The sequence below is a fragment of the Puntigrus tetrazona genome, chromosome 16 (assembly GCF_018831695.1).
Source record: "Puntigrus tetrazona isolate hp1 chromosome 16, ASM1883169v1, whole genome shotgun sequence".
In the NCBI taxonomy this organism is placed as follows: Eukaryota; Metazoa; Chordata; class Actinopteri; order Cypriniformes; family Cyprinidae; genus Puntigrus; species Puntigrus tetrazona.
The window spans coordinates 21,745,486-21,770,950 of record NC_056714.1 but is presented as its reverse complement, the minus strand read 5'-3'; the positions used below and the strand labels follow the sequence as shown (position 1 = coordinate 21,770,950).

The 25,465-nt window shown below is 37.1% G+C and overlaps 1 protein-coding gene across 5 annotated transcripts in view; it reads right to left on the bottom strand.

Moving 5' to 3' along the window:
* Positions 1–25,465, bottom strand: part of rbms3 (RNA binding motif, single stranded interacting protein) — a 118,750-nt gene that overhangs the window by 51,523 nt on the left and 41,762 nt on the right. For all 5 annotated transcript variants that reach the window (XM_043260602.1, XM_043260603.1, XM_043260601.1 and 2 more), the window contains exon 4: positions 23,424–23,515. In XM_043260602.1, coding sequence (XP_043116537.1) covers positions 23,424–23,515 — 92 coding nt within the window. The remainder of the gene's footprint in view (positions 1–23,423; positions 23,516–25,465) is intronic.

Here is a 25,465-nt window from a genome sequence, read left to right as displayed (position 1 = left end):
GTGCATGACCAGCACATTAGATGAATAATTTTATAAATTTGTATTATTTAAAACACAATCTAATAGGTGGCCTAAGCACAGTTTAAAAATAACTAAAAAACGCCTGTTTCTTAATAAATTTGCATATACGCCAATTCATACGATTTTTAAAATGGAGAATTGAACTTGTCAACTTTATCCGTAAAGTCAAATTTGTCAAACTGTTAAGTTTTAAAGACCAAAAAGGGTTTATAGGATACAAATTTTCATTAATCGTATTCAAAACAAACGTTTTTGTTTTTATGATATATGTGTACTGGGTATATTTATTATGCATATAAACACACACATACAGTATATATTTATATTTTTACATTTTTCTATTATATGTATGTGTATATATGTATATGTAAGTATATTTAATATATAAAAACATGCATGTGTTTGTATTTATATATAGATATACACAGTATATACAAAATATATTATGTAAACAAAAACTTTAAATGACAGCAAATGATTAATTTAAAATATGTAAATTACTTTAATCTTATTTCACTATGTTTAGGCTTTAAACTACAAAATACTATATTTTAAATAATACATTTTATGCAGATTTTTTTTTATGATTGAAAATAGGTTCAAGAGTAAACCAATTAAAACTGAATAAATTGATGCAAATTTCCCACATTCTGAACTTGGAATAAAATATATATATAACATTTTTTGTATGCTTATGCCATTTAATTTTTGTATGCTTATTTAATGTTCATTATAGTAAATGAATAGTAATATCTTGGCGCTACTGAGGTGAACTACCTTCATTCACTGACCATTCGTTAAAAAAGGATGGTTTTTTTTAGAAAGTGTCATATTCTAGTGGGATGGAGGACAAAAGGTCCCTTCAACATCAATCGTTATTATAAAATAACATTTGGAAAAACATCAATATTGGAAAAAGAATGTTCTCTTTGTTCTTCATTTCTAAGCTGAAACGTACACAAATGCACTTAAAAGCTGTAGAATTACAGTTCTGTAATTAAAAAGAAAAAGTTATTTTGCTTTAATCTCAGGTAAAGTTGGTAAATCGCCGCTAACTCGCCAACAGCGCAAGGAGCATTCAGAGAAAGAAAGGGCCACTTGAGCGGTGAGCGTGACACCTGGCCACAAGCCGAGACTCTGCTGGCCCGGGACGTTAAATGATTCATGCTGTCTAGGTAAAAGAGGAGAGCTGTCTCTATCTCGGGGTCTCTGGCACTGCCAGCATCTGCAGGTAGCCTTGTTATGCTAATGTCTTGGGAGGCTCTTTGAAGCCTCAATCATCTCCAAGATGGCTGATGAGAGAGCCTTTTTATGCCTGTCCAGAGGGACTCATTAGTCGAGAGATGGTGGTGGAGGTGGGGGGGTGGCTGGCACCCCGAAAGGGAGGGAGGGAGAGTGGGAGCAAGCGAGCGAACGAGCAAGGACTCAGGAAGAACAGCGGAGATCGTTTCACGCGGACAGATTGCTATCATACGACATACTGGCACGTATACAGGCAGAGTTGAAGATGTCTGTTCTCAGCGGACCTGCCGATGCTCTCGTGATGTGGGTCCAAGAATAAGATGAAATGAGATTCTCAGAGATCGCTCCCAAAAACAGCACCATTAGCGCACGCTAGCGGGCTAAATGTTGCCAGCCATTGACTGCGTTGTTTGTTCTAGTATTCAATAAGGTCACTTCAGGTGAAGGATTTTTGTAGTCAAACTCAAAGGCCCTTGGATCGTGCCGGAGCGCAGAGGATATATTTTCTTTCACTCGCAGGAAGCGAAGTTCTCTGATTGGTCTGTGATTCGGGATTTGGCGAGGGAGGAAAGTGGGGGAGAAAAAAAAAAGAAAGCGAGAGAGAAAGATCTGTGTGAAATCGCCTCAATCTCTGCTGCTTTAATAAGAAGCCCAGAGCCAAAGGAACACAGCCTCAAGTTCCACTCCATCGCTACACTTAATAACTTCGGCCTCCACCGTGGACGGAGAAAAAAATTCACTATCCTCCTTATTCCTGTCTCTTTCTGTCTCTCTCTTATATAAACACACACACACACACACACACTTGCTCACATGAGCACACACTCGGTAACTCTGTGTCTTCCAGGGCGCCTGGATTTTTTCATTAAATAAATGCAATAACCAAAGAGTCTGGTGGATTATGACTGAAAAGCACTTTTTGAGATATGAGGGTAAAAATTAATAATGAAAGTTTTTTTTTAAAAGGAAAGAGTGAGGGAACGACATGAGTGAGAAAGAGCATGAGAGAGTGAGGTGGAGAGAAAAAGACAATCACAGTCAATGTTCTTCCAGCTAATGGCGTCTCGAGTCTGCTACGACATTTCTACAGGGCTGGAAGTTAGCTGTGAAAAACTCAATAAAGGAGGTGTCGAGCTTGCATCGGGCTACAGAATGTCCCATAAGACTGTAGGGCTCGCTTATATAAACATGCTCTGGATACGGTGGTCTTTTCAAAAGATGTAACATTGAGATAGCAATATAGATGAGAAGACCAATGAAACATACATTAAGCCTTAAACTGTGGAATATTTCTCATGTGTACCACGAACGCTCAAGCTTAAAGCTCATATGGACATATGGATAATGGCATCATTGAGCTTGCACAAGCAATGGCAAGTGTAGCTACATACGAATAACCATTTATCTGTGTTCCTCTGAACGCAAGACAAATTCAGGCTCTTGTATGTAGTAGTTCACAGATCTGTAGGGCTCTGGTTTTGATGAGATATGTTCAGAATCATAAAGTACCTGCACAATGTTCACTGTTTGCAATACATCATAAGGTTCAGTTGATTTGGAAATGTCTGTAACATTTTCAAATAATAAACTGAATCGATTCATTCAGAAACACCAAATAACTAGAGAATAAAACAACTGAATTTAAAACATAAAGACTCTTTACGAGTCCGTGAATCGTTCAATAAACTTAATCTGTTTAGTCAAACACACACATCTGTACACATCTGTACACATTCACACACAAATTATATTTACATTTAGTGATAATTAACTAAATAACATTAACATTATATAATACTTAAAGTATACATTATTATGTTTTAAAAAAATAAAATATATATACACCATTAACAGCGTAGTGTAAAAGTAATCGGATTACATAACTTGTGTTACTTGTACAAGTAACGTAGGTTATGTAATCAGATTACATTTTCAAGTAACTAGTAAAGTAAACTTTTTTTTTTTTTTTTTTTTTTCTTTTAAAAGTAACTTTCCCCAACACTGTTAACAACAACCTAGAGTTACTCGGGTTGTGTGCAATGACCTGTGGGTAAATTTCCTCATCCACTTAGTAAGCTGCCTGCACTGTCCTTCAGACTGAACATATCCGCCCCCTACAACCTGAAAACTGACTACAGAGGGCAGAATACCCAGTGAAATCCAGACACATCTATGGAGCAGAGTGGAGAGCAGTGTGCTATGGGACAGCTCACACGAACTTAAGTACTACACACTTAAGTACGAACACTATCTCCAACATTTCCTTGAATATTCCATTCATATCTACTGCAAATCACACTCAAAGCTCGCATGACATTCACAAGCTCATATCGCCATATGGATAATGGAGTCGTCAAGATAGTTCACTGTTGTTGGCTACATAAGAGCAGCCATTTGCCTAGAGGTAAATTCATAAAGTTTATGGCACTTATGTGAGCTGTTACGCTATCATATGCAGAACACATCCGGCCTCTGAAAGCCTAGCGATCAGGGCGGGGAGTGGGTTACTGCCCATGGGAGACGTTGTTCTGTAGTGCGTCCTGTGGGACGTGAGGGGTTTTCACAAACACAGGGGTGTCCTACCTCTACTTTGTATTCACTACATGTTGCCTTTCATGGGTTCCTGTTAAAATGCCAAGGTCAAGGGTGTCTGTGTGCATTTGTGTGTGTGTGTGTGCACCGTGTCTCATTAATGACCAGAGAGGTTAAGGGAGAAAAGAATACCTGCCTCCACTCTAGTCTGATCAATTATCCGTTGGGTGATGCTCCGCAAAAAGATAACCTGTTGCCATGGTTATTTCTGTGTGCAAACCGGAAGGATTAACCTCAGCGGAGAGAAAGGGCTCTTACTCTCTCTGTGGCAAGGTGATCAAAGCAGGGGGGGGAAGAGAGCGTGAGAGAGGAACAGTGAGAGAGAAAGAGAGAGGCCAGTGCAATGTTCTGTCCTTCCATTAAACTCAACTTTGCACGTGATGTTCACACTTTTCTAGATTCAATGCACATTTTATTGTTAGTTGGTGAGCTAACACTCAATGTAATTATAAGCGATAACTGATGAAGGACTGTTAAATTGTTGAAAATAACTTTGTACACCAATGTGGTAGTATGGTCACAAAACTAGTCTTGGTGTACATTTAATTTCAAACTTGAATAAATAATTACTACATTCAAAGAGCCATTATAAAAGCAGGACACTGGTTCTTTTACTGTGGTATATTGTGAAAGCACTGTCAAATTTATCATAGTTTGGCAAATTTTTGCAAAACCGTCACGTCAATAGTAATCCAAAGCATTGGGAATTTTGTGCTCAGGCAAGGGATTTCCTGTTGCAGCTTGTTTTCGTTGCGTTGTGCTAATTTTGTTGAGTTTTGGCTTATTTCTATTGTGTTGTGCTAATTTCACTCTGTTATGGCTTGTTCTGTTGTGTAACGCGATTCAATTTTATTTTGTTATAGCTTATTTCCATAGTGTTGCATCTTGTTTCCATCGTGTTATGCTAGTTTCATTGCGCTATGGTTTTTTTCCATTTTGTTAATTGCTAATTTTGTTGTGTTTATTTCATTGTGTTGTACCTTGTTTCAATTTTGCTGTGTTGTTGCGGTTTGTATCTGTCTTGCTGTGCTAATTTAATTGTGTTTTGGCTTGTTTCTGTGGTGTTGTGGCTTGATTCCAATGTGTTGTGGTAATTTTGCTGTGTTTGCTTTTTGCTTGTTTCGGTTGTGTTGTGGAGATTTAGTAACAGTAAGGCTCTTTGCAACAACTTAAACATTTTGGCAAAAGATATAAAAAAATGTAACGCAATCAAGATACACAAATTCCCACAGCTAAAAATAAGAACAACCGCCAACAATATTAATACTGAAAATAATAATAATTATTAAAATAATGATCATTATTGCTATAATTACCATCATTACTACTATTACTATTACTAAGTAGAGAAGAATACAGACAGAAAATAGCCCCAGCTCACATAATACATTCAGATTATAATTAATTAATGCAGTTTAATAATCGCATAAGGCCATATCTCGATTTAGATTTTATTTTCATTTAATAGCTTAGCTCAGACAGGCAGACGGAAAGGCTAGACAGAATGATAGAATGCTAGAACTCATAAAAAATATTGGATGAATTGATGGATGGATGGATGGATGGACGGACGGATGGATATTAAACAAGAACAGCTAGGCCTAATTCACATAGAATCAGTGACCAATGACTCTGTCAGAATAATAGTATTCCTTGAGAACTGCTACATGTGTAGACATAGATTGCTATCTATGTATGTACAGGAATGTAGTATGTACTTGTCTCTTCTTGCATGTTAGTGCACACAAACTGTGTGTTTTTCGTCCCTGTGCAAGTGTACGTGTTCCTGACTGTGTTTGCAGTCTCTCTCTCTCTTTCTCTCTCTGGTCCTGTCTGTGTCTCTCAGCAGGGCTAGTACGGGTTCGGCAGTACAAGGTTATTTAGAAGTTCTTTTGAGAGGTGAGGCCGAGCGAGTCAGCGAAAAAGCGGACGGCGCCGCCGCCAAATGGACTCGGATCACCACAGAGCCCAATGAATTCAGCCTCATTACCATCCACCCCACAACCCGTTCAACACTCTCTGACCAAGGACAACACATGCTAATACAACTCCCCTAACACGTACAATAAAAACGCCCAACAAATTCAGTCAAGCAAACTCACACACACACACAAAGGCAAACACATCAAGCACTCCACATATGCTCAAGCGCACACATTCATGCCCATAAACTCACCAAGCATCCCTCAATGTCATCTGAATACATATCAATACGTACACAAAAAACACTTTACTATGAAGACATGCCATGCTTTTGAAGGCAAATCAAAATAGCCCCTTTTTACTTCATTAACAAATGGCCTTACTTTCATTGCATATGATGCATTGCTGCAGCTTATTCTGAAGGGAAATGTTTTTATAATCTTTTATTAAAATGTAAAAGCTTTCTCCGCCTCTGTACAACAAACATTTTTGCTGACGCAACCAGGGCTGCATGGGCAGGAAGAAATAATATTATCCAGTAATATCATTGCCTTTCAAGTCCTGCCCTACATAAATATAATGGAAACATATTGGGTTTCTGTTGTATAAAGAAAATGATAATCACACCCGTCTAGTCCTTAAGAAACTTGTAGTATCTTTAGATAAATAAAATAATATCAAATAGGTTGTCAGATTTGGCTGTGCATTCTCTTGATATATTGTATATAGCTTTGATCATTTTCATTGGTTTTTCATTTCTTGAAAATGGCCATCCATCCACTCTTTATGTACTCTTTATTAACTCGCCACTACATGCGTGCATAAAATTATCACTATTTTCAATTTTTAGAAAAATTGCATATATAGTTTTACATCACCGTTTACATTAAATTGAAATGACAATTATCATTTAAAACGTATACCTAGTGCGTCCAATCGATGTTTGATGCTTCCAATGTCATGTGCCAGCATCTTAAGTATGTGTTAGCTGGTCCTCTGTGGATAGCTTCAGGTGTGTCAGGTAAAGCTGGGGTGTGAACGTTCATCTGCTTCAGCTTTGTATGAAGCACATTTATTCTAATCAGCCACTGGCAGCTGAAGCATATCCATTAACACACATTTATTCTAATGGATGCAGAGGAGCGGTTAGCCGCCATGCTAATGGGGGTGTGTGTGACAGCGCAGTGCGCCGAGAGGCCAGCGGGGACTCGTGTGTGTCAGAGTGTGTGTCAGCTCTGTCTCACTATCAAGGCCACCATCACAAGTTATAAATGTTAATGCATTCTCTCTCAGATTGACACAAATGGGCACAGATGCGCTCTCACGCATACACACACACAGACACACTCACACACACACATTGATCTGAGCTTAACAGGCCAGTTTTATCTAAGCAGCGGCGGGTGGGTGGGATGAGAGAAGGAAAGCTGCGAGAGAGTGTGAATTCAATGATCCTCAGCTTGTCTTGAAAAACATGTAAAATGACTCTCAAATTTATGACCGAAACAACCCCGCCAGCTCCAACCCACCCACCCACCGCGCTATACGCCACCAGACACCTGCGCTGGCAGAGACTTGATGTCCGCATGCCTCCGCTCTGTCTCCAACTTCACTAGCAGCTCAAGGACAGATGGAGGTCTGCTTTAAAGACCACATCAAAAACTTGCCAAAAGCATTCTGTCTTTCAACCCAAAACAGCGTTGATGGTACAAGTAATAGAAACACCATTCTACGCTTATCACAGAGGTGTCACAGGACCTCAAAAACGTAATGAAGGGAATCTTTCATCTCAGTTTTTGTATAGTTTTGTGAAAGAGATTATTAAGATATTAATTGTTATTTAGCAAGGATGCGTCAAAGTGACAAAGACACAAATTTTACAAAACAATTAGCAAAATAATCAATGCAAAAGTCATAGTAATGGGTGAGAATTGGATCTTAAAATAAAGTATTTAACAAATTGAAATAATTGAATTTAACTCTAGAAAAAAAATTTTTTGTCAAGTAGAGATTTACATTTAAAAAGAAATCTAGAGAAATTAAAATGTTAAACTTTTAAAAAAAATTTAACAAATTGGAATTTAACTCTAGAAAAAAAAAAAAGCAATTTGAGAAAAATTCAATGGATTACATGGGACCCTTTCAACCCCAAACTGAAGTTTGCATTAAAAATTATAATAATTACAATTAATTATATTATATAATTTAAAATAAACATTTTATCATTTTAACATCATTGATTTGACAACCAGTACATACTAAAAACAAGCAATAATTTTTTTTTTAAATGATCAACTTTGTAGCTTTTGGAATTGCATCAGTGTAGCTTGGTTATGTTGTCAATGATTAAAATTGGTAATATTTAATATCTAAATATTATGTGGGTTTTTGTGGAAAAAGCAGAAAGCAGTCAAAAAGCACACCTCCAAAAGAGAGCGGAAGATATGTTCAGAGCCACCAGGGGTCTAATAGCACCAACTTCAGCACTGACCACTGAACCACAACATGTTACAGCAAAACCTAATCACAAAACCTAACAGCAACAGCCGAGTCTCAGGGGAACACTGGCCCTGCTACCACAGAGAGAGGCTGAGGGTGTAAGAAATTACAGATGAACAGTGCAGAATCTTTATTTATCGCCACAAGACCAAGACTGATTTATTACCACGACTTTCCCACAATGTCGACACAGAAGGGACAACACAGGGACAACTGCCGTGGAAGAGCGGATGAAACAAGAGCTAATGTGACTCAGAGGAATTTTTCTCCCCTTAAAGGGATAGTTCACCCCAAAAACGAAAATATATCTAAAATCGTTCACTCACTGCATGTTGCTCCAAATCTAATGACTGTCTCAAGTCACCACTGGATATTAAATATCATATGGAAGCGAATGGCAGTGTTTCTGGATCAAACCATCCTCCTTGCAGATCCCAGGACAGAGTGGACGACAGCACACTTTAGCATTGATTTGAGCAAGCCGATCGTTTTTTTTTCTTCTTTCTCTCTCTCCCTCTATGTCAGTTTGTCCACTTCAGCCCTCACTCTTTGATCAACGGCTCTAGTTTCTTCCAGTAAATCCTCCCACGTCATCCAATCAGCACAGCCCGGGCCTGACGTCTCCATAAAACACCTCTTCCTCAACACTCCACAGATGATCCCAATCAAATGAAAGAGAAGAACACTCCTGTGGCCGATCTGTGGAGTTACGCTAATCTGTCCGCTTTCAGTCAGGGATGCCGTGTTTGATGGCTAAACACAAGCGGACGTTTGTTGCCATTTCACTCTTGATGAAAGCCTGTTATTACCAGAGGCATTATAGAGCCGGTGGTGTTGAAGCGTCTCTGCTTTCATCTTCACTCGCCGTGGCCTCTTCATCTTGATTGGGATAAAGGGTAGACTATTGAGCTTCGGAGAAATGAACCTCCTTTTCTTTATCACACTTACACACACACACACACCTAACAACAAACAGACACTTGTAATGTTGCAAGAGATGTTCTCTCTAAATTTCGACAAGAGTGCTCTGATATTTCTCAATTATTGTACGACTGATAGAGTGGGATTTTTTTTTTTTTTTTTTTTTTTTTTTGGGATAAGCTACACAAACGCACAAACCTGCCCACACACACACACACACACACATTGTGTACCACTGTGCCACCTGGAGGCTTATCTGTCATGACCTCGGATTTAGTGGCAATAGAAAATGATAAAGGATAGGACAGGCACTCTGAGAGGCAGTGAGGGATCACACTGATGCCGTTGAACCATGTCACCAGCGGCGACACACACACCGACGAGTGATCAAATAGGCAGTGCTAAAAAATGTTGACACTTACAGCTCTTACTGTGAAGACTGAGGGTGAAAATGGCACGGAGAGAGAAGAGATTACAAGAGAAAAAACGAGAGAGCGAGGGCCTGTATTTTATCTTTAACATAGGGCTATTGGTCTCAAGCAGCAATTTAAAGTTCGATTCAAGCATTGGGTTTTAAGCTCAGCTGATAATAAAAGGATTTAGAAAATATTTGAACATAAATATTATTTAGTCTCAATTTAATAAATAAATGTTACAATAAGGTACTTATGTTGACATAAATCTGTTAAAGAAGTGCTGTTAAAAATGCTTTTAGATTGCTGAAAGACTAAAAACAATCGTGGTGATTTCTGAAAAGAATAGTTAACCCAAAAATGGGTTCTATTCTAAAGAATTCTGAAGATCCAAACATTTGTTGGTACCCATTGACTTCCATAGTTGGCAAAGAAATACTTTGGTCCCCATCAACAGCAAACTATATTCTTTTATGTTCAAAATAAGAAAGAAATTACATTTTGTAACGGCAGGAGAAAATGATGACAAAATGTTAAGTTTTGGTTGAACTATCCCTTTATATATAATACAAGATAAAGGAATATTCTAAGTTCAAAAGCATTTGTAGCATAATGTTGATTAACATATTGATTTAACATTAAAAATAAGAAGCATAGCTACAGGCATATTATACGCAATTTTACAATGTGTGTGTTGTCATGACATTTTAACGGCTAAAACCCTAAAATGTCCTTAAAATTCCGATAAACTACAATTATTGTGCTACTGTATTTATTAATCTTTGTTTATTTTAGCTATAGTGGTTTTAAAAATGCAATAATTGTTGAAGTTACCATTAATTAAGATTCATAAATGCTTTTGAAATGTTTTATTTGTTAATGTTAATTAATGTAGTAACTAATAGTTAGCAAATAGAACTTTATTGCAAAGTGTTTCTAACAGTTGCTTCTATAAAATCCTAAGCTTTACATTTCTAGTTTTAATTCCAGCGCAATATTCCACAAAACCTTCTGCTGATGTAGCTTAACTTCTAACACACCGAACGTAGATTGTTTCTTTACATGACACTAGCGTGATAGAATCCCTTACCTATGTTGTCTGTGTAAAGTTTTATTCAACTCTGTCATGAAAACTTCATGCGTTTAAAGCTTGTAATCCAGATAACTTTTACACAATGTCTGCACAAGGATACCCAGAAGGCAGGTGACATAACTTCCTTGTTTACATGGAGCTCAGCAAGCGGTTTGCCAGACTGTTGTCTCGAAACAGCAGAGGAGCATAAACATCTCCTTCCTGTTGTCTGCATACGTTCCAAATGTCTGACGTTGAAATCCAGCCAGAAACAGCATAAACAAAAAGCTGTCTGCAACATCTTTACCTGAGACCAGGTGTGCGAACGCCACTAACGTTTTAATTTTAGTTTTTGTATCATTTTGAACATTTTGCAATTCGCATTATTTAAGAATTATTTGTACCTCGTATCATTTCCGACGATAAGAAAGTGAGGCCGTTGTGGCCATTATTCACAGATGACGGGTATAAAAAGATCTGTGCCTTGCTTAATCTGAACAGTTTATTCTAGTAAGGCGTGGGAAAGAGCTTAACTGCTACAGCTCATTTAACACACTGCCAAAACTTAATTAAAAAGCAAAAAAAGACATTCTAATGGGGGATTTAGTCACAATACAAGACACAAACAAATAATGTCTCATAATGGAACAAATCAGATAGCCATAACATTACAGTCCCATTTTCACGTACATGGGTATTTAAGAGCCTTAATGTGCTGAATTTATTTGTTAATACACTGAGACTTCCTCCAGTAGGGCCATTATGCTGCGGACATAATGTCCATCACGGGGCCAAACGGTGTAGTGTTTGCTCTGTCATAAACACACAGTCCCTCGACACATAAACACACACTGAGCTCATGTGATCCAAAGCCTGTGATATTGCCCAACATAGCCCATCACGCCTCAAGACTTGCCAAGACCGTGAAACAGTGAGCTCATCTATATTGTAGCCAAGAGCACCGTTTGCCCTGTGGTAATGTCTACAACTAGTGGTGTGTAAAGAAACCGATATATAACAAGCCCTTCGTGTACTGTGAATATGTTTGCATGTGTTTAATTGGTGTTTTTTTCGTCATTCGATCATGAAAGAATCTTCATTTTTATCACTTCTTAAAAAAATGTCAACTTTAACATCAAAAGTCATTCCAAACCTTTCTATTTTTTACATGGAGCACAAAAAAAAAGATATCGCACAGAATGTTTACAGCAGTATTGCGCAGAATTTATCCGAGAATGTCTTTTAAAAGGCGATTTGGATCTTGAATTTGAGATGAGGTACAGAAAACTAGAATAAAATAATTTAAACGATGGATATAATCATGGATAGAATTATACAAAAATGGTAGAAAAATATAAAACTACAGATAGATAAAGCAACAAATAGAACAGTAGAATGACAGAAAGAGTAAAAGAACGATAGATAGATAGACAATTTTACATAACCTGGCTCATATACTTTAAAATCACTGGTAAAAGATCATAACCTGCCAAGTAGTGATGTGCAAAAAATGCAAATGGCATTAAAACGTTCAGTGAAAACGGAGATGCTCTTTCAGCTGTCAATCAAAAACAGCAAAAACATTATGTAGTAATTAGCATGGGGTGCAGTATATCTGCCAGGTCCCAGTTCTGTGTATTACATTATCAAACGGTATTGGATGGATCTGTTGCACTTACAGCTCTATGATGCATCACGAATGGTTCTCCAGCGCTCTGTCAGGCTGTAACTATAGTTAACTGGCGAGCGCTTCAGTGAGCTCATATCTGCTTGACATTACAACAGCAGCTGCAGCTTAAGTCTCTGTGATGAGGTCATCTTTACATGACATCTGGGTCCGAGACAGCTGTGTTTTGGCACGTATATCTGACGTAGCTGCCCACACCGCACCCACGACGGCTGGGTCAGCGCCACATCGGTGCACGTTCTTGGCCGAGATTTCCCGAGCATATCCTCTCAGACTCCATCATTCCCACTATCCATCAATCACTCGCTCATATCAAAACGACCAGCATCATCTGTGCCTCAGGTTCTGTTTTTGCGTCTATGAGAGCTAGATCAAATGTAAAAAGAGGCATTAATCACTCTGTGCTGGCCTTCCTGCAGCTGGCCTGCTCATCCGGCGGGAGATTTTTATGAATTATATAACTTTGATTTATTGCACGTCAAGAAATCAGGTCTATTGTTTTTTTTATATATATACTGTATATATCTATATTATTATTACTCTTTTACAGCTCAAGAACAGGTCAACGTTAGTTCCTCTTGTGCTGTACATCCCGAGGGCGGGCATTGCAGGCAGTGAGATTTTTTTTTTTTGAGAGGTGGAGTGAGAGGAAGTGAGGATCATTCATTTGTCTTTGTTTAGAGTGAGCTGCTCTTTGGAGCCAATCGATTTTGATTCCCGGCTAAGATTCTGCTCTAGAGCTGGCGCAGGCCGAGGGAAGGCTTGCACGCTCCGGCGAGGGTGAGAAACATGTGACGCACACGCAGATGCTGGCCGTCTTTCTGAGTTCGCTCATCAAAGCAGACGTTTCCATGAGATGGCCGGTGCTAACTGCCTGCGCAACAGACAGGAAGTAGGGTCAATCTGGTTATGTGACACAGTCAAATCTTCCAGACTACTCAGGAACTCCCTTCTCTTGCGTTCTCAGTCTGTTTCAGCCCAAGGAACACGCTGTTTCGCCAATAGCAGCTGTTTGCACAACTCATTCCCATATGGAATGATAACCAGGTTTTTTTTTTTAATCCACAAAATGGCCAAACAGAAAGCTTCAAAATGTGTTTTGGAAGACACATGCAATGATGAAGTGAAAGTGGAGCAATCACAAGGTCATCGTGACACTGGATCATGTAGTGTGTGATTACATACACGCTAAAATATCACTCAAATCGAGTAAGCTTAACAAATCTCATCTAGAATGTACCAGTAGTCTTATTTACAACAAATCATTATAAAAAAATTGGTTTACAATTTAAATATAATTTTTATATATACATATATTGTTTATAAATATAATTTTTGTAATTTAAAGATATAGCTAAAAATAAATTAGAAAACTGATGTAGTTTGATTTGGCACAAAATATTTTTAATTTCTAAATAAATAAATAAATAAATATATATATATATATATATATATATATATATATATATATATATATATATATATATATATATATATATATATATATATATGTGTGTATATATATATATATATGTGTGTATATATATATATATATATATATATATATATATATATATATATATATATATATATATATATATATATATATATATATATATATATATATATATATATATATATATATATATATATATATATATGTATATATATATATATATATATATATATATATATATATATGTGTGTGTGTATGTATGTATGTGTATATGTATAAATTTTCTATTTAAAATATCAGTTAAAAATAGTTTTTTGTATTGCACTTTGTCTAATAAAACTGCAACCAAGCCACCAAAAAAACACATGTAAACAAAAAACAAATTTAGTCAGTCTGGAAAATTCATGTGCAATCCTTTCAAACCTTTTGAAACTAAGAGAAACCATATTCGTGTGATAAATCTACGATAGATTTCCCAGCTCAAGCAGTGCTTGTGAATCAACTATTAAGCAGATGGAGTTATTATAAGAGCGTTGAAGGAAGCGGAAGATTTATTCGCTGTGGAAATGACAGTCAGATCGAGCTCTCATGAGAACGACACGTCTCCGTAATGGACGAGAACATCAGCGGCCATATCAGCTGTTAGTACAAGTCACTGCCCGAGATGGCGGAGATATGTCGACAGATCTCAGGCACTGCGCTGGAGTCAGGCGGGCTACATGTGTACGACAGGGACAGAGGAGACACGGCAGCATCCGGATGTGTCTGTCTGTGTGCTTTCCGCTCCCCCCGCCTCTCTCAAATCCTTTCATTTGTGAAATGAGACATTTGTGATGGTGTTTCTAGTGCTAACAGCTGGAGGGATGTGTTTCCTGCCTGATCAGTGGTCTGGATGAAGCACAGCCCTCTGATTTCTGGCGAATGGTTTGAAGCGTGTGTACTACACCTTTCCTCTGGCCTTTGTGTGCCCTCATCTAGAGAATAGAGCTCACACGCACATGCATCTTGCAAATGCACATTAGCATCATTATAAACAACAACAACCACAACTCCTTGAGCTCTCTGCTTTCTTTACGCTTTCTGTCTGGAACCCAGCCCTCCAGCTCCTGAGTGCTCCCACTAAAAGCCCCTTTCCTTCCTCACACAGCTGCTAATGCACGGATAATGAGATTGGTGAGAGGCTGATAGAGGCTCAGAGATACTAACATTCTGACTACATCACCCATAATTCAATTGGGCCAGCTTGGTCGCCTTCCTTTTGTTTGCGAGCATGAAGGTTTTAAGGCCGCACCCCTCCCACATCCTCCTCCTTGTTTCTGGCCGTGTTTGGACTGGCACACTACTATACAAGAGGATCATGCAGCTGGCCAACTTTATGCCTTAAGTGAAAAAGAACAGCTTTTTTCCAACTTTTACAACAGAGTACGAGGAAGCACATATCGTATGTAAATATACGGTATGTATCTAATTTTCACATGACATGCTACATTTGCTAAAGTGTGCTATATAAAACCAGAACATAATGGGGTGACCTATCTCATATTCATTATTTTTCTTAAAACAAACTATGCAAATCAGATAAAGGATGTACCGTGCATGTATACTTTACAGATGAGGCAATCCCAGAATGCATTAGAAGGTGGGAAAAAATATTTGTTGTTCCTAAATATATATTTAAATCTTTATTAGAATTTAATTCTATTATATATTTGAATCTTTCAATACCAAAGCATTGTTAAAAGTAGTTAGATTTAATTAGAAATGTAATTTTAATTAATACATTTAGAAATGTAAATGTAAATTTAATTTCAAATGTTTGGTGTCAGTATAATAAATTAATTTATTTTAAGAAATGCATAGTTTTATTCAACAAGTTGATGAAAGATGACACTAAAAAGACTTTACTAAGTCTTACAAAATATATCAGTTTCTATTTTAGCTTTAAATTACATTTTAAAATAGGTTAAAATTAAAAATATATATAAAATAAAATATATTTTTTTACATAATATATTTGTGTATACTGTGTATATATTTATTATGTGTGTATATATATATATATATATATATATATATATATATATATATATATATATATATATATATATATATATATATATATATAAAAATAAAAACACATTCATGTATATATTAAACAAAACTGTTATGTTTATATATTAAATATATTATCAGATATAAGAAAATGCATTTACATGTAAATTCTGTATGTGTGTTTAATATATACATAATAAATAAACAGCACAAACACATGTTATGTAAAGAAAAACTTTTATTCTGGATTCTGTATAGTGATTTAATTGTTTGACAGAACTTAATAATCGTCTAATAATAATAATAATAATCAATGTAATCAGAAAATCATTACTTTAAATTGTAATAATGTTTGACAAAATTAATGTTTTTATGCAGACCAATTCAACAAAAGAACTTGCAACAGCAAGTTTTTGTGACAATATACTACATGACTGTTTATCACTGCACAACATGCACAGTTTTAATTATTTTTTACTTTCATTTTAAGTAGTAGAATATGTTCTCAGTACACCGTATTCCATTAAAAAACACATAAAAACGCTATTGAGAACAACAAAGTAGATTCAGACCACACATTAGGGATGTTTGGGTAGATCATTATGGTTTAATCAACCCATTAGAACAAAAAAAAAAATGTGGTTAAAAATAAAGACAACCCAAACAGGGAGTGTTCCTCTGAAACAAAGAGTCCAGATCCCAGATAACCCCTTATAAACGAGCAAAGCTTTGAATTACAAAACCCCGAGAACAAGACATTGGCAACAGGCCTTCATGGCTCAATTTCATATTGGACTCTACCGACGTGCCTGTTTTTTTTTTTCTTTTTTTTTTTTTTTTTATCTACGCAGTATCGTAGGCAAGAGGAAGGCGCATTATGTTATACAAATCATCTGTGAGTGAAAGAGAGTGAGAAGCCACCATTTTATATAACCGGAATGCGCCTGGTGCTTATTGCTTCCCGAGCCCATTTCATTGTGTCGCAATAGATCTCGTTTATGCTTTCGCTGTCCTGTGTTCTGCTTTGTCCATTACTTTCCCCGGCGAGACAACTACAAAAAAACAAGGCATCTGTTTTCAATCACTGTGGGCCCACACCAAAACCAAACGGCAACAACACAACACACACCACACACACACACACAGACGGTGAGCCCATGGAGAGGGAACACACACTTCACAGAACATTTAGGAAATGGGAATTTGATGTCAATGGTGGAAGACAAAGCGCAATCACATCTTTCCTTTCTCTTTCTTCCCCCACTCCTTCCGGCCCCATAACGAGAAGAATAATCTCGAAGCGATAGTGGTTGGATTTTTAAACACGGCACGGTGTTGGATTTCCGTGGTTTGCCTTTATTACACATAAAATATGTACACTTAAGGAGAAGACGAACATTATATTTCTCAGCTCGTCCATTTTTAGCCTGGCTGAGTGACTTGTACTAAGACCAGTTAGGAACAGTTAGGAAGTTGTGTTATGCTTTGCTAAGCAACTACAAAAGCTAATTCGCTTGCATAAAGACTTAATACAACTCTTTTGTTTTTGGCTTAGAGTTCTATATCCCTTGAGAAGGGTGAATGCTAACAAATAAAAAGAGCGTTCCCATAGCAAACTAAATAAATATTAATGATTCAGAACTGATGTTAAAACCATCAAATGCAATAACATGTGAAAGGTTTCACATTCTACAGGATTTTAAGAGACAAGCAGCACTATGACTACTGCTCATACTGCATGTGGAGTAAGGGTTGTTTCTTCTAGTACACTGATATATTATTTTTTTCATAGATTATCAAAAAATGTGTGCTTTCACTTCGATTTTCACTCAATTTTCATCAGGCGAATGATAAAAAAGGGAAAAAAGCACTTAATGACAGCTAATTATTTAAAGAGTATATGCGAGTGTGTGTGTGTTTATAATACATTGCAAATGCAAAATAACATTTTATTTTTTATTGTAGTCTTATTTAATATATATAAAGTGCTCTCAAATGATTATTTGCATTAAAAAATAGTTTTTGTCTACATATGTATATGTGTGTGTACTGTAATACACAGCACACACACACACACACACACACACACACACACACACACACACACACACACATATTATATAAACCAAAACATTAATTCTGTCATACATGAAATTTACCAATAGCTGAATGAAAAAAAAAAATCCATACTGTATATAAAATGCTGCATTCGTTTTCATTTTTATGTTCAAAATGGTCATTTTAATCATTCAAATTATAATTATTAAACAAGGAAACCCTTGTAACCCCCACAATACCTTAAAGCTGTCTAATAGCAACAGCAACGACCCTGCTAACATCATGGCGGTGTCTGTTCTTCCCTGGATGAGCGCCACGCATTTTCTTCAGAAAAGAATAAATATCTAGTTTAAAAGATAAAAAAGAAACATGAAAGCTAGGTTCAGGCTATTCAGCTAAACTAGTGTGCTCCAAGGTTTCCCAACACTCAAGCTAGACATGAATTTATCTGTGTGTGAGTGAGTGTGTTTGTGTGTGGAAGACCTGCCAGTCACCCAGCAGTAGGAATCTTTGCGACAGGTGCAGCTCAGACTCCCACAGCGTAATTCACGTCTGGGCTTAAGGTGTGATGGGGACTGGCAAACAAGTGCGCACACACACACACACATACACACACACACGCACACACACACATAGACTCTAATTACCAGCCTGACCTTGGTTAGGTTATTACGAGTACTTTCTACTGCAGGGAATGCTTTTCCCTGCAACTTTTTCTGGCCAAATGAAAACATGAATGGGGAAACCACAGAGGTTATGTGAAGGAATGATAAGTCCGCTCACAGCAGACAGAAAAGGGAAACAATTTAACTTCAATTTGAAGTTGTTGCACTGGTTTATTCATACGAGGTGTCCGTGAGGATGGAAAGGCCCTCTTCTTTAAGGAGCAATTATTCACCCTCATTTAGCGCTACCGGAACGCCGTGACACGCGCAAAATTGAGAACGGAGAAGAATGAGAGCATTTTCCACACTTCCACTCATATAATACCCTGAGGGAATTTTTCCGCCTCCTGCTATACGGCTATATTAAAAACAAAACCATTTTTAAGCATGAGAATATGCTTCAAGAAAGCAATGCTACTAAGTCATGAAGGTAATACAATTACAGTTCGCAAAGACATGTAAATACACACTCGTGCACACAATGCAAATCTCTATGCAGGCATAAAAAGGAAAGACCTTTACCTGCACACACACATCCTCACAATATTATCTGAGTGTTCACAGTTCTTCAGACGGCCCGGGGAAAGAAATCATAATGGAAGCCAAAGGTGCAGAAAAACCTGTAATATTACCACTTTGCTGCTGCTCATAAAAAGCCAAGGACCAACTGGACACACACACACACACATTCAGACAGACTAGTTTAATCCAACAGTTACATAATGTAATGCTAATGAGGACATTTAAACATGTCTGGCCATCTAAAGCTGTTAAATTACAGAAAGATGACTGCTGTATCAATAAAAGATTACTAACATTACATTTTAAAATGATAATGGCTAGCGTTTCAAGTATTGATTAGACTTTTCATTTACATTTTTATAGCCTCATCACACAACACCAAAAGTCTAGTCTTGAATTTACATATTCAAAGATTTGACGTGGGCCTCAGGATAACCGCTGAAACAGCACTCCTACTGGTCTATGTTCCCTCCTGTCCATGGGAGTCAATGCCACCAGGTGGTTCTATCAAATTAAGGAGATTTTTGTGAAAAAAAGAGCTACCGTCCTACTTAAGATAGATCTACTGTGTTCATTGATGCCTTCAAAGATGGCTAAAGTGCCAACTTCTGTTCTCTCTCTGTTTAATAAACCAGCTTTTACTGATTAGGTATGTTTTGAAGCATGGTGACTGGTTTGAGCTGGACTTCAGTTGATCCTGAGCTGGTTATGAGCTGATCATGTGCTGGTCTTAGGAACTCCTGTACAGGACCAGCTCAGGACCAGCTTAAACAGGCTTAAACCACAGCATATACAGTTTTTTTTAATGTAGATTGTTTGGAGCAGCCAAAGCAAATACTGAAAGTATACAACAGCATACAATAAACACACATAAGCCCTATACGGACAGGACTTGTTGTTGTATTTTTTTTCCATGTGAAATGTCATGGAAGTTTGTGTTCCACAGAGACGTACCTTGTGATTTTAATCCTGGCCTATTTAAGCAAATCTGTGTTTTCCTCATACAAAAAAATTATAAGAATTAAAAAGGAAATTACCTGCAGTTTTTTAGCTAACTCCTCTGAGAAATCTAATCCCATCCAGACAGGAATGTCTGTGATTATGGTATATTATTTTCACAATGATTCTCCTCATTATTTTCACATTAGTTGAAGACTAGTGGAAATTAGTGGAATTTCTCATTGCACTACCTGGTGCACCAACTTCATTATGGATTTTTACAAACTTTCTTGGTCAAATTGGTGATTCATCTCATCTGCTGTAAATAAGAAAAATAAATCATGAAGAAACGGCTCAGAATGGCCACATCAGGTACAGGTATAAAATTATTATAAATAAATAATGTTATCATTGAAAGGTCTTATTTAAATGGGTTTTATGATGCAATCCCAATCCTGTTTCCAAGAGAATATAATCCTTTCCAAACTGCGCTATACACATACAAAAATAACAAAAAAACAACCCAGGCTTACTGGTATCCAGGTGCAATCTGTCTAAATGGCAACTCTGAATTTTTTCCCGGTAATGACAAAGTAGGCCACACAATGTCTTTGATCTTTTCTTTTCTTTTCTTTTCTTTTCTTTAATTTGTTCCTTGTCTATCACGGAAAGAAGAAATTTCAGAAAACAATACGACACAGCAATAGCATTTGAACAAAGAGCTCTCAAACGGAGACTCTGAGAACATTTGACATTTTACATGATGATTCTATTCCATTCGCCAATGTAGAAAAATTCCGGCAAAAATGAGTTTACACAGGGTGGAAACTCAAAACCAAAGTCCTCTCCTGGGAAATACACACACACAAACGCAGACATCAATGCATACACAAACATGCAACACCAGCAGGCATGTGGATCCACAAAGAGTGTGTGGAGATGTTCAGATGTGAAGGACATGTCTGCAGGCAACTACTCGAACAATTCACACACGCACGCTCTTTCTCTAGTTCCCCTGTACCGATTATACAGTAAACGTATGAGTAACAATTTACATAAATACAACCTCATGAATAATTCATCTCCTCACAATTGCAGTATTCCATACTAGCACCTCATTATGGCATCATAATTATAATGCATCCCTGCCAAACAAATTCCCTGCCTGATGCAAACTAGTTTTGTTTGCTTAAACGTGAGAAATAAAAGTCTTACTTTTCAGGAAAGACTTGATTGTCTGTTTAAGTGGTAACAGACGTTGTTTGAAGTTAATTTAGAGAAAATCAGACACAATAAGAATGTCACAGCAGGACTAGCACAACAAACAAGAAGAGAAAGGACTGGAAGTTTGAATACCATCCACATAATGAGGTTATGAAATCCAAAACAAAAGCTTTCTTAAAAACCCACACCAACTCGACAGCAAATGTTCACTGAACCCAGACATCAGACTAAGCGCACGCACTTATGTACATCATGTATATGGGGTGTATGTTTCTTCTGACACCATTTCAGTTCACATTACTCTGTGGCATACATGCGTGTTTCGGTCCCATAAATATTTAAACACTTAGTATTCTACAAGCCTCTGAGGCACATTTCATTGCAAAATATTACATTTGCAATACTGTTTGAATATCTGAAGGTGAGCATGAACCGTAGATGGTTTCTTTGCATCTTGTATTCTCATGAATATGCCCTTTCTGCAACAAACATGGGTCAAATTCTGACCCAGCTGCATATCTACCATGTGCACATTCTCCACAACAAGCAGTAGCCATGGCAGGAGAAGCTTGATACACTGGCAAAATAAGTTTAAGAGGCTAGTTTTGCTGCTCAGAGGCACTGTTAAAGTGAGAGAATTCTTAATGAAAACAGGTTTAATAGGGCAGAGGGAAACTCTTCGATTGCGCTCCTGTTTAATTTAATGAGCCTTAAGCCAAGCGATTTAGTTCTTTTAATTGCCCTTCTCTCATTGTTAAAAAGACGTATGTGGCCGTCTTCCACAGAGTAAATTCCTCTGAATAACAGTTTAGTTTCTACAGTATGTTTCTTCCACCCAGGAAGGACTCAACGGTCCTCTGCTCCTTTTGAATTCCACTAAAAACGTCACAGCATGGTGAAAATTCCATTTGAATCAACTTTAGATGTTTAGATTACACAGCTATTTGTGTGAAATTCATATTCGGAGCAAGTAAATTGAGCATCAGCTCTGACTGTTTTAATGAGCAGTTACTGGCGGGCGAGAACCTTGCTGATTGGCTCATGCTACATACCAATCACTATTTATACTCCAGGCCAGCCAATCAAATTGTTCTCCCTTAACTCAAATGAGGAAAAATTACAATATAATAAATACTTATTCTAATATGCTGCTTTGATGTGCAAAAACATTTTTTCTGACACAAAAGATTTGTCTAATTCAACTTGATACTGAATGAAATTTAAATCTATATTTATAATTAACATTTCATGAATCTCTTTGTTTTACTACATTCTAATGCTTTCTGGGACTCATCTGTACCATGAAATAAGGTATCTTAGAAGGCAGAAGTTCACTATTTTTGGAACAAGGCCAATGAAAGGCTTCCAAAATGACTTCCAAACTGCTCTTCTTACCATTTAGATGCAGTTTAGAAAACAGTTTCAGTCAGAAATCTGAGCACACTAAAGCAACGTACAATGTTCAATGCAAGTTAAACTCAATCAACACTATTTGTAGCATAAATGTGTTAAACTACCTTTGAATTTGGGCTTTATAAAAAAAAAAAAAAAAAGTAGGGTCGAAGTTATTTTCTGTGGTAATCGACATTACGCAACAGAGGCTGTCGATTGGGCTTAATTTAAATGGTAAATTCTATTACCCGGACCGCAGAAAACATGCAAACATGAGCGAAAACACAGTCTTTCTCTCTCTGGCTCCCCGCCTCCCTCTCCTCCTTTCTGTAAGATGACCTGTCTGTTTCATATGAGGCCTGCTGCGTTGCAGTGAGCTCTGACAGGCATGCATTTAAATGGGATTTCAGATACACAAACCATCTGCATCCTGACAGCCTGCAAGCTTATGAATATTAGAGGACAGATGCTTTAAACAACTGTGCGTGAGTTTGAATGCACACACTGGACATCGAGCTACATGAGTCCATTTCCACCTCTTCCAGATAATCATACGTATACGTCCTCCACAGATGCTTACCACCACCGCCGTCATCATCAACATCTTCCCTATAATTATTATCGCCATCAGGGACGCCATAATTAGAAATAGCAGCAATATACTTGGTATCCTCATCCTGTTCCACTAAAAAAAATTAATAAATCAAATAAACCAGGTTTAAACACGGTGCAAAGCCTAGCTTACCTTTGCCATCTGTGCCTGCACTCCACTGGCCTTCAGGGACGCTACAGCTTTCTGTGCCGCCGCCGGACTGTCGAAATCCACAAAGCCATATCCTACACACACACGTACAGAATAAGAGTGAGATAAGAGTTATTTATACACACCATAACACACATATCTTAGTGTTTTTGCCAAAAACTGAAGAATTCTTTATCGGACATTAATCAGACATTATCGGACACATTTATCAGATTTAAAATTCAAGGGTCAAAACAAGACCGCTCCGTTGTTTGTCTTATCACGCTGATCGTGGCGACACAAGAGAGTCTGCATGTTTGAGCACAGCCGCTTGTGTCTGTGTGTGGGTTTGTGTGTGTGCTTGTGGAGACAGGAAACGGCCATTTTGTTCAAGGCTCATGCTTGTCAACTATTTCCTCAGTAACAGGACAGAGAAGGATTCAGCCTGACCTCACCCCTGCTGGAAAATCCAGCTTAAATGAAGAGTTCGTCCAAAAATGAACATTCTGTTATTATTTACTCACCCTTATTTCATTCCATTAACTCTTTCTTGGAACGCAAAAGATGCATTTTTGATATGCACTGTATGCTGGCCACTCTCTTTATTGTACATGAATTGCTTTTTTTCTCTTTATATATATTTATGTACATAAAAAAAATTATAGTTCATTTTATATTCAAAGTTTTTAAAGTCATGCAAACAGTTAATGAAATTCAAAAATGCAGTAAACTGATGAAATATGAAAATTATCATTACAAAATGACACAAAATTTACTTTGCTCCTCACACAAGGCTACTGTATGAATTCAGAGGATTAGGAATATAGAGCACAAGCTATATAGACTACTTTTGTAATACTACTTTGATTACTGAACACTTTTGCATACTTTACAACTTTGAATTGAAACATTCTAATATCTAATTTAACGAGAGAGAAAAAAACACTACTTTTCTACTGAAAAAATGGACAAACAATTTTGAAACAGTAAAAGTTGATAATGGAAAAATAAGGGTAATTAATTATATATATATATATATATATATATATATATATATATATATATATATTTACATGTATATATTTATATTCATATAATTTTATATCACAAGCACTTCCTGTCTGTTTGCCTCTCTGGATAAAAGCATCTGCAAAATGTAAATGTGTATGATATACAAAATATATTAAATATATAAAAGCAACATATTTTTTGTAAATATACATGCACTTACAATGTATTTATATATATACATAATAAATACACACATACAGTATTATGTAAACAAAAACATATATTAATTTGACAGTACTAATTATTATATTATATTATATATTATATGGTGCCTGGTCAACCAGCTAATAGGCAGCTTAGACCATTTAGAAAGCAGTTACCATGTTTCAAGTTTCAAAACACAGCTACTATTCCAGCAGGGTCCATTCTGCCACCCAGCTCTTTAACCAAACATTTCTTTGGCAGCAAGCAAGAGAGAAGATCCACGACTTCCTTTACGATGTATCGTAATAAAAACTGCTGTGGCGGAGGTTCTTAAAGACCCTCAGTACATTTGAGGCACATTTGAGGCAGTGTGTCTTCATTCGGAGGAGGCATTCTCACCATAAGCCTTTCTAAACTCTAAACACACACACTCTCAAAGCCTGACTGACATTCGAAACCACAGATGGCAGAACGCAGAGCTTTGGAGAGGCCGCGAACGGTTGAAGCCAACAGCTCTATATGCCAGACATATGTGTTCATTTACGCACACACACACACCTTACATATAGAACAACACGCCATCCGCTTTAAAGCCTCCTGGTAAACACGGAATCGAGAAGGAAAGGGACAAAGATCTCTACAGCGAAGAACTGAGCCGTCCAGATGTTCCAAAGACTGCAGATGTTTCATAAGCCTAAGAAAACAGAGCATGTGTGTGAAAAAGGATTTCCAGTAGACTGTTCTTGATCCAGAGAGAGGAACACTTCTGGTTTGAGAGATCGCTGCGAGCATTCCTGAGGTCACTGACCAAAAGAGCTAAACAGCAGCCA